The sequence below is a fragment of the Xiphias gladius genome, chromosome 11 (assembly GCF_016859285.1).
Source record: "Xiphias gladius isolate SHS-SW01 ecotype Sanya breed wild chromosome 11, ASM1685928v1, whole genome shotgun sequence".
NCBI lineage: Eukaryota > Metazoa > Chordata > Actinopteri > Istiophoriformes > Xiphiidae > Xiphias > Xiphias gladius.
The window spans coordinates 12,348,599-12,363,057 of NC_053410.1; the positions used below are offsets into that span (position 1 = coordinate 12,348,599).

General features: G+C 40.5%; 2 protein-coding genes and 1 long non-coding RNA gene across 5 annotated transcripts in view; 2 read left to right on the plus strand and 1 right to left on the minus strand.

Annotated features, from left to right (window-relative positions):
• Window positions 1–417: 417 nt before the first annotated feature.
• polh (polymerase (DNA directed), eta) lies at window positions 418–5,313 on the minus strand. 3 transcript variants are annotated; one of them, XM_040140146.1, is made up of 10 exons: window positions 5,117–5,313; window positions 3,931–4,065; window positions 3,555–3,787; window positions 3,230–3,408; window positions 3,019–3,122; window positions 2,764–2,883; window positions 2,251–2,374; window positions 2,025–2,090; window positions 1,711–1,883; window positions 418–1,607 (listed from the first exon to the last, which is right to left on the minus strand). In XM_040140146.1, the coding sequence occupies exons 1-10, from the start codon at window positions 5,167–5,169 to the stop codon at window positions 641–643; spliced, it is 2,154 nt and encodes a 717-aa protein (XP_039996080.1). In that variant the 5' UTR covers window positions 5,170–5,313; the 3' UTR covers window positions 418–640. The 3 variants fall into 3 exon arrangements, with proteins under 3 accessions (XP_039996080.1, XP_039996079.1, XP_039996081.1); XM_040140145.1 differs by having other exon boundaries at window positions 5,040–5,313; XM_040140147.1 differs by lacking the exon at window positions 3,931–4,065 and having other exon boundaries at window positions 5,040–5,313.
• Window positions 5,314–6,197: 884 nt separating this feature from the next.
• On the plus strand, window positions 6,198–6,585 carry LOC120796166. Its single transcript, XR_005708343.1, has 3 exons — window positions 6,198–6,297; window positions 6,435–6,463; window positions 6,568–6,585. It is a non-coding gene; the product is annotated as an uncharacterized LOC120796166 (long non-coding RNA).
• A 3,929-nt stretch (window positions 6,586–10,514) lies between these two features.
• The window catches only part of LOC120796165, a 4,836-nt gene continuing 891 nt past the window's right edge, over window positions 10,515–14,459 (plus strand). Inside the window, exons 1-9 of the mRNA XM_040138619.1 lie at window positions 10,515–10,601; window positions 10,845–11,165; window positions 11,323–11,622; window positions 11,769–11,865; window positions 12,092–12,204; window positions 12,353–12,387; window positions 13,301–13,354; window positions 13,968–14,039; window positions 14,212–14,286. Coding sequence (XP_039994553.1) covers window positions 10,526–10,601; window positions 10,845–11,165; window positions 11,323–11,622; window positions 11,769–11,865; window positions 12,092–12,204; window positions 12,353–12,387; window positions 13,301–13,354; window positions 13,968–14,039; window positions 14,212–14,286 — 1,143 coding nt within the window. The 5' untranslated portion in view covers window positions 10,515–10,525. The remainder of the gene's footprint in view (window positions 10,602–10,844; window positions 11,166–11,322; window positions 11,623–11,768; window positions 11,866–12,091; window positions 12,205–12,352; window positions 12,388–13,300; window positions 13,355–13,967; window positions 14,040–14,211; window positions 14,287–14,459) is intronic.

The following is a 14,459-nucleotide window of genomic DNA, read 5'->3' on the forward strand; positions in this document are numbered from 1 at the left end:
AATTTCTGAAGTCAGGGGTGTCTTTGTGAGGTTTACGACTCCTTTGTTGTATTTGTTTTGGAGAAACTTAAGTCATGGCAAGACAGTTCTGCAGGCTTTATCACCAGTGGGACTGGTGTTCTGCGTTTGTCTGTTTAGCCATGGTGTCTTATGACAACCATGAACACTGAAGAACTTTTACTTTAATTGTGTTTGGATCCCTGAGTGCACACCAATCTGCATTTAGCTGTATTTCAAATATATACCCTCTTGTCTTACAAAACTTCATATGACACTCAAGTGTGGATAACCACTCCATATTCAACTGACTAGTGGCATCTGCTGGCACGTCAGAATACTACAAGATAATGTACACTAATGTAAATACAATGTATTTTACACAATGTAAAAAGTGTCTTAAATATACTCTGGTTAACAAACAATACAACACTTTCTTTAATTTGTGCACAGTCTTACAATATAAAGCTCACTACCATCAATCATTTAAAACAAGTCCTAGTGTAGCCTGTTACAATATGGCTTTCCATTCTTCGAGCAAATGCAATAGCAAATCACATTGTCCTGACACGTTTGTCACACTCACACTCACACACAAATTTGTATTTTATTTTATTTAAAAATGCTGTTCTGCAGCACATCATCAGCTCCTCTTGAAAAAAGAATCCAGAGTACCCGTACTTCCACCTTGAGAGCGGTGTCTTTTCGGTTGGGGTCCTGACTGGCCTCTGGGTTTTGTCTTGCCCCGGGTGGACTGGGCTGTGCCTGGTGCCGCCACTCTGAGAGGAGACGCAGAGGAAGAAGAGGTAGAGACAGCAGCTGAACTCGTAGATGAAGAGAGTGAATTCTGGAGATCCAGGGCAAAGTGATAGTCATTGTGTTCAGGCATTTCCCAGACCAACACCTCCTGGCCACAGCGTTCACAGTTTAAGAGGTCTTCTCTGGCCACACTGGGAGGATGGGGATTATCCTCTGGACCACTGTCCAGTTCATCCCTTAACTCTTCACATAGTGACTGTTGAGATGTAAACCCTGAGCTAGATTTTTCCTGCAGGCCTGACACAACAGCAACAGTGTCTTCTGAGTCTTCGTTTTTATTGACAGTCGCAGGTCTGTGTCCTGTTTCGGGCTCGCTCGGTGTTGACGCTGAGGCCTGTAAGCTTCTTTCAAGACTCTTCTTATGGAAGAAAGAGGAAATGCCAGGATGGGGTCTGGATGAACCATTTGTAGAGTGAGAGGAAAGTGTGAAGGAAGAAACCGGGCAATTGGTATCTGTCTCCAGTTGACTACCGGTTGCAGAGGTGGAGGAACATGAGAGAATTCCTGTGGAGCCTCTATCTTCATCCTCCTCCTCGTCCTCTTTTATCAACTTCTGTCTTTGTTTCTCAGCTGCCTTTTGAAAAAAAGACTGAATAGTGCCCGGTTGTTTACATGTTGGGTCATTTTTCACATTTTTCGGTTCAGAGGGTGGCTGGGTGGGGGACTGAGTGGTGGAGAAAAGGCTCTGGGTTGAAGTGACATCACTGGAAAGGAAACCAGCTATCCCCCCTGCAGACGGAGCGTCACTAAATTTACTAGCTGATAGGTGGAGCAGGGTGAGGGGCGGAGTCCTGGGGACATGATGCAAAAAAAAAAAAAGGTTTAATAAAGCATACAGGATTCCTTTTACCAATTTCTTTAAATATTTAACCGTGTTATTATTACTCTAATTACCATGTAGCCTGGTGGTTTCCTGCTATGCTGAGGCTCTTGATAATGGCAAAGCTGTCACTGGATATTTTGGTCGCTTCGTAGCGCACTAAAGCACAACAGCGAGAGAAGCTGCTCGATCTCTTATCCCCAAGCTGACGCACACCAACTGTCAACAGCCTAGCCACTCGACCGTTCTGTAAGGAGGTGAGAAGTAACAGGCACTAAAGTGGATTTACTGTATGTGACATCAATGTGAAACTTCATAGAAGAAATAATTAATCCTGCCGTTATAAAGGGAAAAAGCAAATACATAACCACTCAAAGCTTTTTCTCACCACTTCTCTATCCTTGGCCAGCCTCTCCTCCAGCTCAAGAGCCAGTTGATGAAGCCAGTACTGTACCTACACAGACGTTATTAATGATCAAAATTAAAACAGTAAAATATTTTTAAAGTTCCATTACTTTCCTTCTTTAGTCAAAATGAGACTGAAAATTAATACCAGATTTATACTCATAAAACCCTGAGGTAACACAGGGGAAGGAGAGATTGGTGGTCCGCACCTGCTCTTTTGTAGCTAGTGACGTCTTCCCAGGGAAGTTTTTACTGCAGCCGATGGACTTGGGGAGCTGTCTGGGTTTCACTGCTTCAAACTCAATCCCCCGACACAAGTCATACAGCCACTGGCTGCAAAGCAGAGAGGTCCAATGGTAAATGCACTTGGTAATCAAGCATAAATAGTATGCTAAGAGTTCAAATCCAGTTTGTGTCTGGAGCACTTTTTTTAGGTGTGTCTTTATAGGAGAAAACCTTTGCCCTGAGCTGTTATTTTTTATAAGCATGGGGCATCATGCATGCTGTGCCCAGAGACAACAGGTGAAGTAAGAGTGTTTAACTTAAAAAATATATCAGGAAGATCATATAATGACTATGTTAAGACTTTGTAATAAAAATGTCAATTCCGCTTAAAATTATGATGGTGTCTGACATAATAAATCCAAAGACTAAGCAAGGCTTCTGTTTGCCACTCATCTTTGAGACTTTTGACTTTTAAGGGAATATTTAGCTTGTCTTACCCTGTTTTTTCTCCAAAGTGCTGTACCAGTTGGGCCTGAGAGAAGCGAGTCAGATCTCCCATGTTCTCTACTCCCAGAGTCTCTGTAATGGAAGCACCCAGCTTACCCCCCAGGTTACGGCTGCGTGGGTGAAATAAGCAATACAAGGGCAAAGTATATTGTTAGTCCCCTTCTGTTTTTACGCTTTTATGTCGGAATAGGTGAAGAAATTGTGATGAATTAATTCTTTACGGCAGAGTAATATTTTGAACTCACATCTTGCTGATGGGTAGAGAGTTGAAAAGTTCTGTTACAGAGTCCAAAGGCAGAACAGTCTGTCGGTTAGGTTTGTTCAGACCACAGGCTAGCTTGGCCAGCACCTGGAAAAATAGACAGTAAACTGACCATAGCAAAGATAATTACTGCTCTTTAAAGTATTGAACTAGCGTTATACTTACAGGAATAAATCAATGAGAGGTTTTCCTACCTTATTGTGTGATATCCCTGCTGAACAGCTGAAACCTGTGTGTTTCTCCACGGCTGATCTCATTTCCTCGACAATGAGGGCCCCCACGGTTAGCTGCAGATCTGCAGAACTCTGCTCTCCGGACAGAGGGACAGGTAAGGATTCCAGCCACTGCTGGACACCTCTCGACCTCTGCTCCTCTGGGGACAAACATGACGCTCATTGGAGGATACATCTTACCAGAGTTTTTGCGGTTTTTGTAAAGCGTCACTTCTCAACACCAGCTTGTTGTGTCCGGTGCGGACACAATCCCTCAAGTCATCACTTAGTTTTGGTTACAGCCTACCTTTATCCAAGACTGCGTCCTCTGCGGATGCTTCCAGTTCAGGTGAACTTTGTGGGTACCCCTGGATGTAGGTCGTTCTCAGCAGGTGAGGCTCTATTTGTTTGTCTGTCATGTTTTTCAGCCGCTGCTGGACTGCAGCAGTCAGATCCATGTAGGCCTCATCAATGCTGGCCCTCTCAATCACAGCAAAGCGAGACATCACCTCAATCACCTCCACACTTGCCTCCCTGTAACTACACAAGGAGTGAGTAGGTTGTTTACCTTACAACTGGTCACAGGAGTGGGGGTATTGAAATAACACATATTTACTATCCATGCTATCAAAAAGATGAAGTTCGGGGGTCCAGAGGTTACGCAGTACATCACCGGCACGTACTGTGTTAGGTCTGCCTTGCCATGAGACTCGCGCACTCGAGCCACCTGGAGGTCTGGGCACAGCTTCTTTGCGTCGTCCACCCACATGTTCCTGGTGACACCGTGGGCCCGGGCCTCGTAGCTCACCGCTATGATACTAACAGAGGATGATATTTAGTCGAGAACCACGTCAAATAAACCGTGAGGACATGTTCAGAGGAAAGTCCGTTATCTGTTCGAGGTTAGGGCGGGCGAGTTGCCAACACAGAGACAGCAATTTAAATGGCCCATGCAACTGAACAAATTATACGGAGTGTGAGCTGAAGAGGGGGAGGTGTTTTACAAGTCATCGTCTAGTCGACTGGGAAGGAGTCAAAGGCCCCGTTCGTACCCGGCACTGACACGCGTCTTGGGTGGATCGGATCACAAGAGGGCAGCTCTTAAGTAAAGGGGTGAATGCACCGGAGACGAATCGGGGACGCACCGAGATCCGATCGCTCAGACCGCACTCGGAGGTGGTCAAAGTCATCGAGCAAGAGTCAGTGGGCGGCAAGAGAGAGCTCAAGGAGACCGTTAACACCCGACGCCAGGGACCGTCCTTGAACCGAGGGTGAAAGGGGTCGTTAGGGTCCCACCTCCATCTGAGGGGAAGACCTTGAGACATTTGAAGGCTGTGGGTGGAAGAAGCTAGGAACAGGACCTTGAGTACAGATTCCTGTGTCATTTCTAAGTTAAAGAATGAACTTTCACGCTTAAGTCGGCCATTTCCCGTCCTGTCACTTCTTATCTCAGTCTCTGGCTCTTGTTTTCAGTTTTGTTTTCTGAGTATTATTTAGATTAATTTGTCTGCTAACACTCGCCTGCATTTTACTATTCACTCACCTACTGCCTTTCGATACAGTCAGGGTGCTGTGGCAATATACAGTCGTTAGATAACTGTGCAACAGCACTGAGTAAAACCAGGAACAGCTTTTCGCATTACCTTCTGCTACTGAGGGACTAGAGGCTTTTACCGGGCTATGTTATCCAGATACCCGGGGGCTTAACGACCCTGTATTGTGAGACCACCTCCTCGACAGCGGGCTCAGTTGCACTGATCGTAAAAACACCGTCTCTGTGTCAGAAACTCACCTGCCTCCTTTCCACGTCTTGTACTGGGCGACCACACAGGGGGTCTTCCCCAGGGCTGGATTGAGCCTCTGTTCCACCTGGACGTAAAAGCAGTCCATGTCGACCAACGCCACCACTCGTTCTCTTCCATACTCCATCACTGAAGACGAGAGTCCGCCAACGAGTTTAGCATATACACCAGTTCTGGACGCTCATTTAAGTTGAACCAGGCGCCAAAGTATAAACGCTTCCGTTCCTGTCGCGTCGTATATCGCGCAGTCATCCGAAGTTACATAAAAACGTCATCAAAAGTCGACGAATGCAACATCAGGGGTCGACCATTATGTCGGCCATAGTGTTGAGGTCGTCGTCTAACCGCCGTAACTACAGTAGCTACTAACTGTGTACGGCCATACCCTGTAAAAAATAATCTGTTAATTTTTAGGCTAGTACACCTCAAAACTCAATGTGGACACTTGGCCATTTGTTTGTCACTTAAGTGTTGTAAAATGGGGTAAAAGTAGATCCCCAAAAAAGGTTTTGACATATTCAGTGTATGAGTGCTCTTCACATTCATAAAACTGTTAAATATAAATAGCTTTACCTACATTTAAGATGGGTTTGCAAGTATTTAGTATAACACATGTATACACTCCATAACGGCAAACTTGTGTAAGCAAAGTGACTAGTCGAATAATGTACAAATTAAGCCACCAATTGGACAGGAGAAAGCAAATAATTGTCACACAACGGGATAAAAGATGAGATTAATGTCATATTTCAATTATCCGTTGTCGCACTCACAAATCATGAAGTGCTCTGTACTACCATGGTTCCTAATCAACATGTAGCAGCCCAGAAAAAGGTATACCAGATGAAAAAATAGACTTTAAAGTTATGGCGGGGAATTTGGCTTCACAAGACGCGCTGAGTTAGATAAATGTGGGTCAAGGGCGGTTTAGAGGCCACTGAAATTGACCAAATAACAGAAATGGCTTTTACCCAACTACTAAGTTCAAATCTCGCCATTGAAGACTGTCTTTATTGACAGAGAACCTCAATTCATTTTTATCCCTTATCGTAGTCCACATGCCAGTTTTGCCACTCTTGCTGATTATCTGATTGTTTTTTTTATCAGTCCTTTCACCAGTCCCTTCATTTTTCTCATAAGTAGGTTGCCTGATATTGTGGAGAATGTTCGATTTGTAGCTCCAGGAGGACAAAAACCAGTTCACATATAATGTATGGATGGATGACTTACCTTGCACAACGCTCACTTGTAAGTACACAACCCAAGCAACATGTGGCATCATGCAATATAATGTAATGTAACTGTCTTACTTAAGAGGAAGAAGGATTTATTTTAGACTGTTCTGTCTTACTCTGTTCACCTACCAACATGGCTGTTCATCTCAGAATTCTTCTCATCGTCACTGGACTCACAGGTCAGTCACAGGGTTCATGTTAAAACTGTTCATATATGTGTTTCCTAATCTTTGTGCTCCTCATGTCAGATGATGTTGAAATGCCGTATTTGTTCTTGTTGCAGGAATTCACAGCATAACCACAGTCAGTGAAGTGTCAGTGAAAGCTGGAGAGTCGATCACTATCCCATGTCTCTATGACTCACAATACATTAACCATGTGAAATACTTGTGTAGAGGATATTCTTTTTCCTCCTGCTCTTATGTAGTTAAAACAAACCAAAACTATGGATTGGGAAGGTTTTCCATCTCTGATGACAAAAAACAAAGAATCTTCACGGTGACTATAAAAGATCTGACGGATCAGGACACTGATTACTGGTGTTCTGTGGAGATTAACGGAGGGAGAGATGTCGGACAGTATTTTCATCTGTCAGTCACCAGAGGTAAGAGGCCTTAAAGCACCTTTAAGCACATTTCTAATCCTTTGTGCAATTTAAACAATTTGGAGGAAAAACACTGAGGAGGGTCTTGTTGTTTGCTACGGAGACTGATTGATATTAGGATTCCCACAATTTTCTATTGGATTTGTTTTCCCCTGAGGCAGCCCCCGCCTCTACGTGGACCATCAGGAGATTAAAGGGTTTACTAGACATAGTGTAAACATTATTAATTTTTTTATTTTTTTTTTACAGTTACTTTGTACAGTAACGAAAATAAATGTGAAGTCTTAAGGAATTTTTATCTACCAGCTGCAACTACTGTATATGCAAAACACATACCTTTAAAACATCACCAATATCTGCCAGTTATTATACCCACAATTTTCTATTAAATACTAATTGTTTTCCCTCAAGGTGCACCCGGTCTTTCTGTGGACCATCAGGAGATTAAAGGGTTTAATGGACATAGTGTAAACATCAATTGTAGGAATAGAAACGCTGGAGAAAAGAGATTTTGCAGGCTGGGCAGGAACTGCGTGACTTGGACAAGAGGATCGATAGACGGAACAACAGTGACCATCACTACAAGGGTCCCTGGTGTTTTCACTGTAACTATGAGTGGACTGACGACAAAGAGCAGTGGCTGGTATTCGTGTGCTACAGGAGACTTACAGATGCCAGTGCATGTCACTGTTACTGAGAAACCTACCACTAGTAAGTACTCCATGTGATTACAAATTATTTGTAAATGTTTGGTGTTATTTTAAGAGATATTAGGATTAATCATTATCATATTACTCTGCTCATCATTTTCTTGTTTTGAATTATAGCCACGCTTGCAACAACAAGAAGCTCAACCGACTTTTCACCCACTGTTCTTGGAGACAGAGCACAGAACAGGTCAGAAGTCTTTGCATTTACATGCAGTATTTTAACTGTGGCCATTCAGTGGTCAACTAAAACAGTCCTTGTAAGTGAGTCTCTCTATAAATGTTTTTAAAGACACTCTAGTATAACTTACACTTACATGGAACATGAGATTAATTAGTTATAACTACCATATAAAACTATAAGATTCATAAATTCTACATTATATTGTTGCATTGTTTGAACAAGAACAGGCTATTTATTGTAACTAATTTATATTGTGTGCTCAAAATATATGCTGCAGTTTTTCAGCTGACCTAAAGATCCTCATCCTCTCTCTGAGTTTGTTGATCTTCATTGTAATGGTGGCCTTTTTCATCTGGTTTATGTTGAAAAAGCACAGTGAGTCTATACTGAACTTTGATAAATAGAATTCATAACAAACATGTTTGTAATTCTTAAATATTTTAACATTAAATTTGGATTATTCTGCATTATCATTACACTTTGGATTCTCTTTAACCTTTAGGGCAAAGCAATGCAGAATCACCGGCCATGACGAGGGTAAGACATGCTGATCCATCTCCCGATATAGACATACGTGTGTGTGTGTGTGTGAGTGAATCGTGCAGTGTAAAATTTTCAGAGAATATCCTGTTCCTTTTTGGTTTTCAGTTCACAGCTATAGAATGTATGATCAATGACCAGCGTGGTAGTGTTTTACTCAAACTTCTTAGAACTGAAGAAGCCTTTCAGATGAGAGGATGAAACGTCTTCAAGAACTTCAAGCGAGCCCACTTGCCTTTGCATAGCACTTACAGAATACCATGACCTGGATGACAGAGAATCTTCAAAGATATTTCTCTCATATGTTAGCCTTAAAAAGGATCTCTCTGTTAAAAATAGTTCATGGTGACTGTTTTCATAAACATGGTAATAATAAAATCAAATTTGAACTGTATACTGCCAGATTGAACACCTCAGAAGCCGTTCATTTTGGTTTACCATTTCAACACAGTGTATCATATCTTCACAATTTTAGTATAGATGGTAATTCTGTTTTTTAATGTACTATAGATGTGTTCTACTCGATGTATTTTTGAAACTGCATAAAGCAAGGTTTGAGAAAGTCCTCTGACATTTGGTTTACACCTTCAACACAGGCTGGAGAGAAAGTCACACACTGTAATGTTGGGTACATGAAAAAAACATCAGGCTAGGTAACCCTAACACGCTAAAAGTCGAAAGTTTGTATTAAACAACACAAGTACTCTAAAAGACAAACAATGGGATTTAAATCTAAGTTCTTATTGCACCAAGAGCCGCGGAATAAAATCGTTTGAAATCCGTAAAAAAAAATAAACATTAAGTGTTTTTTTTTCCCATTCTCTGTTTAATATCTCTCTCTGCCCCCTCCCAGAGATCGAATGCTGAAAGTGACGTGGACGTGTTGTACAGTTCTATGGTTAACTTAAAACAACAAACAGTAAAAAGGGTAAATATTAAAACAACTGGACCAAACTGCGCATTGTGTTTCTCGTGTCCTGTATTTCAGTTGTTTCAGATAATTTTGTTCATGGTCTCAGTAGTCAGAGAATGTTGCCCTTTACCTGAGCCACTTAATTGATTTATTCATTTATTTTTCATCTTTGCTCTTCCTTCCTAATTGTCATATTTGCTTCTGTTTTCTAGCAGGTTGAAGCACAAGATACTGACGTTATATACAGCACGTTGGCTCAGCAACACCAAAATATTTAAATGTTGTCTTATCTGTCCATTTCTGGGTTGTCAGGGTTTTTATTTTCAGAACACTGTTGCATTTTGTTGTCCTTTGGTTGTGCTGTAAATTCTTGCTTCTCCTTTTTTTCCACATTTTGAGCTGTTACACCCCCCCCACCGCATAGCTGCAAAACATTACAAAGAAGCATTGAGCTTTTTGTTTGGTTTTATTGTACTATTTATTAGGCTTAAAACTCACATTAAAGAATAATCCTGAATATTTTCAGGATGTTTAGGAACTCATAGGTTATTTTTATTCAATATATGAACTTTAATGTATATTCAGTGATATTGCGGATTTATAGAATAAATGATTATAAAATGCAACTGAATGTGGCTAAAAGAACGTTTGCAGTGTAAAGAACATTTCTATGAGCAACATTACGATAAAAGTAAGAGGAGCAATAAAACAATTGAGACCTGCAGAGCAGTCGAGAGTTTCATCCTCAACTCTTCAACTTAACACGTCTCCTCTGTTGTTACTCAAACTGGTCTTTCAGTTAAGGATTGCTCAGTGGTTTCTCACCAGTCAAACTGAGGGGCTTTTTTCGGAAATCACACTCATTGTATTTCACCAAAACCAAAAACCTACGAAAAGCTCCCATAACCACAGCTGTGTTGAATGCAAATAGAATGATATATGGCAAGAGATTTTAGATTTTTATCAAGTATTCAATTGTAACTAAGGTAACTGGTATGTTTTAAATAAACGAACACATTTCAGTCCATACACCTTGAATGTTGATCTCTTCTTTGGAAATTCTGTATTCACTGGACCTTACACTCACGTCTACAGCAAACTATATTCTGAAAGTGCATTCTAGCTGCATAGATACATACACACATAATCTAACTAACCGGTGTAATGCAAAGTCCTTACAGTAGGAGAAAGACAGAATTGAACCGTTGCATTTGCAAAATGTTGTAATATAAGGAAGTGGACGATCAGCCTTGCAAACTAACAGACTGATCATTCACTTCTGTATACTGGTTCATGTTGTTGAGTCTGACTCTACTCACTGACATGGCTGTTCATCACAGCTTTCTTGTCATCCTCGCTGCACTCACAGGTCAGTCCCAGGCGAGATTTTATTGAATTGTGTATATATCTTATGCTTCTAAGGGTCATTTCATAGATGATACTAATAATAACTGTCACTTAGACAAGTAATAGCCTCCAGTTTTGTATCTAATTTTGATTTAATATGTAAAACGGCTACAGGAATATTAACATCTAAAATAGGCAGGTTATATAAAGGAAGATACTGTTAGTGAATTTATCCATTAAAATGCCGTATTTGTTCTTGTTGCAGGAATTCACAGCATAACCGCAGTCAGTGAAGTGTCAGTGAAAGCTGGAGAGTCGATCACTATCCCATGTCTCTATGACTCACAATACATTAACCATGTGAAATACTTGTGTGGAGGATATTATTTTGCCTCCTGCTCTTATGTAGTTAAAACAAACCAAAATTATGGATCGGGAAGGTTTTCCATCTCTGATGACAAAAAACAAAGAATCTTCACGGTGACTATAAAAGATCTGACGGATCAGGACACTCATTACTGGTGTTCTGTGGAGATTAACAGAGGGAGAGATGTCGGACAGTATTTTCATCTGTCAGTCACCAGAGGTAAGAGGCCTTAAAGCACCTTTAAGCACATTTCTAATCCTTTGTGCAATTTAAACAATTTGGAGGAAGAACACTGAGGAGGGTCTTGTTGTTTGCTACGGAGACTGATTGATATTAGGATTCCCACAATTTTCTATTGGATTTGTTTTCCCCTAAGGCAGCCCCCGCCTCTACGTGGACCATCAGGAGATTAAAGGGTTTAATGGACATAGTGTAAACATCAGTTGTAAGTATAGAAACGCTGGAGAAAAGAGATTTTGCAGGCTGGGCGGGAACTGCGTGACTGGGACAAGAGGATCGATAGACGGAACAACAGTGACCATCACTACAAGGGTCCCTGGTGTTTTCACTGTGACTATGAGTGGACTGACGACAAAGAGCAGTGGCTGGTATTCGTGTGCTACAGGAGACTTACAGATGCCAGTGCATCTCACTGTTACTGCGAAACCTACCACTAGTAAGTACTCCAAATCAGAAAGTATGAAGTATATGTTTATAATCATTTTTCAAGCACAGCCATTTGTAATATTTGGATTAGATAGAGAATAAATATTAGGATTCATTACTGAGATATTATTCAACAAATCCTTGTCTTGTTTATAGCCACACATGCAACAACAGGTTTAACCACAACGACAGGTTTATCACCCCCCCGTGAAACTGTGAATCCTTCTGTTTCTGAAGACGATACACGTACCAGGTCAGAAGTCTTTGCATTAACATACAGTAGAGAAATCTGGCCGTTTTATGGTCAATTAAAAAAGTCAGATAAAAGAATCTCTATACAAACTAATATATAAGACTGTTAGATAAAGTATATCTGCTGCATATGATCAGGATGATAAATAGACTTTAGTCTACATTGTTGGACTGTTTAAACAAGGGCAATTGATTTATTTTAATTCATTTGCTTTGTGTGCTTTAAGTTCATGCTGCAGTTTTTCCATTCACCTAAAGAGCATCATCATCATCCCATTGAGTGTGTTGCTCTTCATTTTAATGGTGGCCTTGTTCATCTGGTATATGCTAAAAGGAAAAAGTAAGTCTATGCCGAACATTGATAAATCTAATAATGGGAAAAATATTTGTTATTCATAAATATTTTTACTTTAAATGTAGACTATATTGCATGTCTATCATTGAACACTGAAAGTCATTAAGCGTAGTTTTCCTTGTTTCACTTTTAGAACAGAACGAAGCAGAATCATCATTCGCAGCGACGGTAAGATATGATGAATCATTTCCTAACACAATTTTTTACAAATAATTGGCCGAATAATAATAATAATACATCTTGATAATTAGGCTAATACGATCCTTATACATATTTTTTAATAGTGAGAGAGAGTAATACCCCACTTCTTATCAAATTTTGACAGCTCTTATTGATCTATTGTTATCAACCACGCCCCCTTTGACATTTCTTGACCTTTCTCTCTCACACACACACACACACACACACACACACACACACACACACACACACACACACACACACACACACACACACACACACACCACCAACAAACTTTTCTGAAACATACACACTTCCCCCTCCCTTTCAGTCCCCTCTCCCAGCATGTGGTGTGAAAAGGCGTAGATAGGCGTCCTCCTTACTTGCAGGCCAAGTTGCATGCCATCACAGTGGGAAGCATCTGAAAGAAGAAAAGCAGCGCGTTCATTTAAAAATCCTCTCAGACACACAACCACAACCACACGCACTTCCCCTTTCCCGGCAGGAGGTGTGAAGGTATACCGGTAGCAAAGCATCTTATTCCTCATACCTTTAAGGTCGCTTTTGTTTTCAGTGACTGATCACGATCCGGTGAATGCTTGGGAAAGTAGAGACGACAGTAGATATGTTCAGAAACCTTATGAATAAGGTGTTTGTTGAAGGTCAGAGTTTTTCCCATGAGAGAAAGCAGCGGGGATGAAAGAGTTTCCCAAGGATTTCAATCCTCCTGAGCTTTTGAAATTTGATAAGAAGTGGGGGTATTTGGGGCCTGTCTGTGGTCGCAAATACAGTGTTAGGTTTAATGAATGAACCAATTATGGTTATTGATTCATAAGTTTTAGTTTTGACTTCCAAAGCCATTCATTTACAGTGTGATATTTGTTTTGCTCCTTCAACACAGGCTGAAGAGAACATGGTGTACAGTACTGTTAAGTGCAAGAGAAAACCAGGCCAGGTAAGGAACTGAACAAAAACTACTGGGGTGGGGAGCAGAGCTGAACCTTATTTCACTTATTTTTATTTATTTATTTATTTTTTAAATCAAGCAAGACCCTGCAATTTCTATTTTCTTTAGATCCTCTCCTTAAATAGAAAAAACTGCAACACCCTTCCCCCAATCTCTGACATTACAGTATTGAGTCGGTGCCACTCATTTCACCATTGAAAACAATTTAAGATGCTGTATCCTACTTCAAACCTCAGCATCGAATTGTTTAAAAAATCCCACCATAACATTCAAAACTGTGAAGACATGGTGACGAACCTGAATCATATTGGAATCTAATGACATGTTGAACTTTACTGTGGTTCGGCCTTTTCCCTCACAATAAAGTGAGGGAGAGGGCCACTGTAGGCTTATAAAAATACAAATGATGTTAAAAATCCATGCGCATTCAGTGTTTCTCAACACTAATGTTGACACTAAGGCTGAAATAAAATCCAAAAAAAAAAAAAAAAAAAGTATAAGCTTCAGAACTGTACTGTACCATTGCTGATGGACCTTGAATATTTGTATTTGTTAAAATATATCTTATGCTCTTTTGTCATTGCATATTTTTGTTGAAAAGCATACAGGTGTTCCAGTTGAAGAGGAAGTGATATACAGTAATGTTCAGGAAAAGAGAAAGCCTTCACGCAAAGTAGGCCTCAACCTCTTAAATTATATCTTGTATCACACAATATAAGCACACTAAAGGACACTCAAATAGCATTTCTTATTTTTAATATTCATATTTGTAACTGAATAAAGAAAAATAGGTTAAACTGCTGAATTGATCTCCATTTCACATCCTTCTCTTCTCTCTTACCCAGATGTCAGATGCGAAGAGTGATGTGGAAATTATTTACAGCTCTGTGGTTACTGTAAAACAACAAACTCCGCGAAGGGTAAATTTTAAAAGATCCAAGCCCATCCCCGCGCTGTTTCTCATAGTCAAACTTTTTAGTCACACTAGCACCATGGCTCTATAGATGGCAATGTCAGTCTGTCTGTCAGTCAGTCCACCACTTTTGGCCCAGACTGAATTATCACAACTATTGGCTGGATTACTTTTAGACTC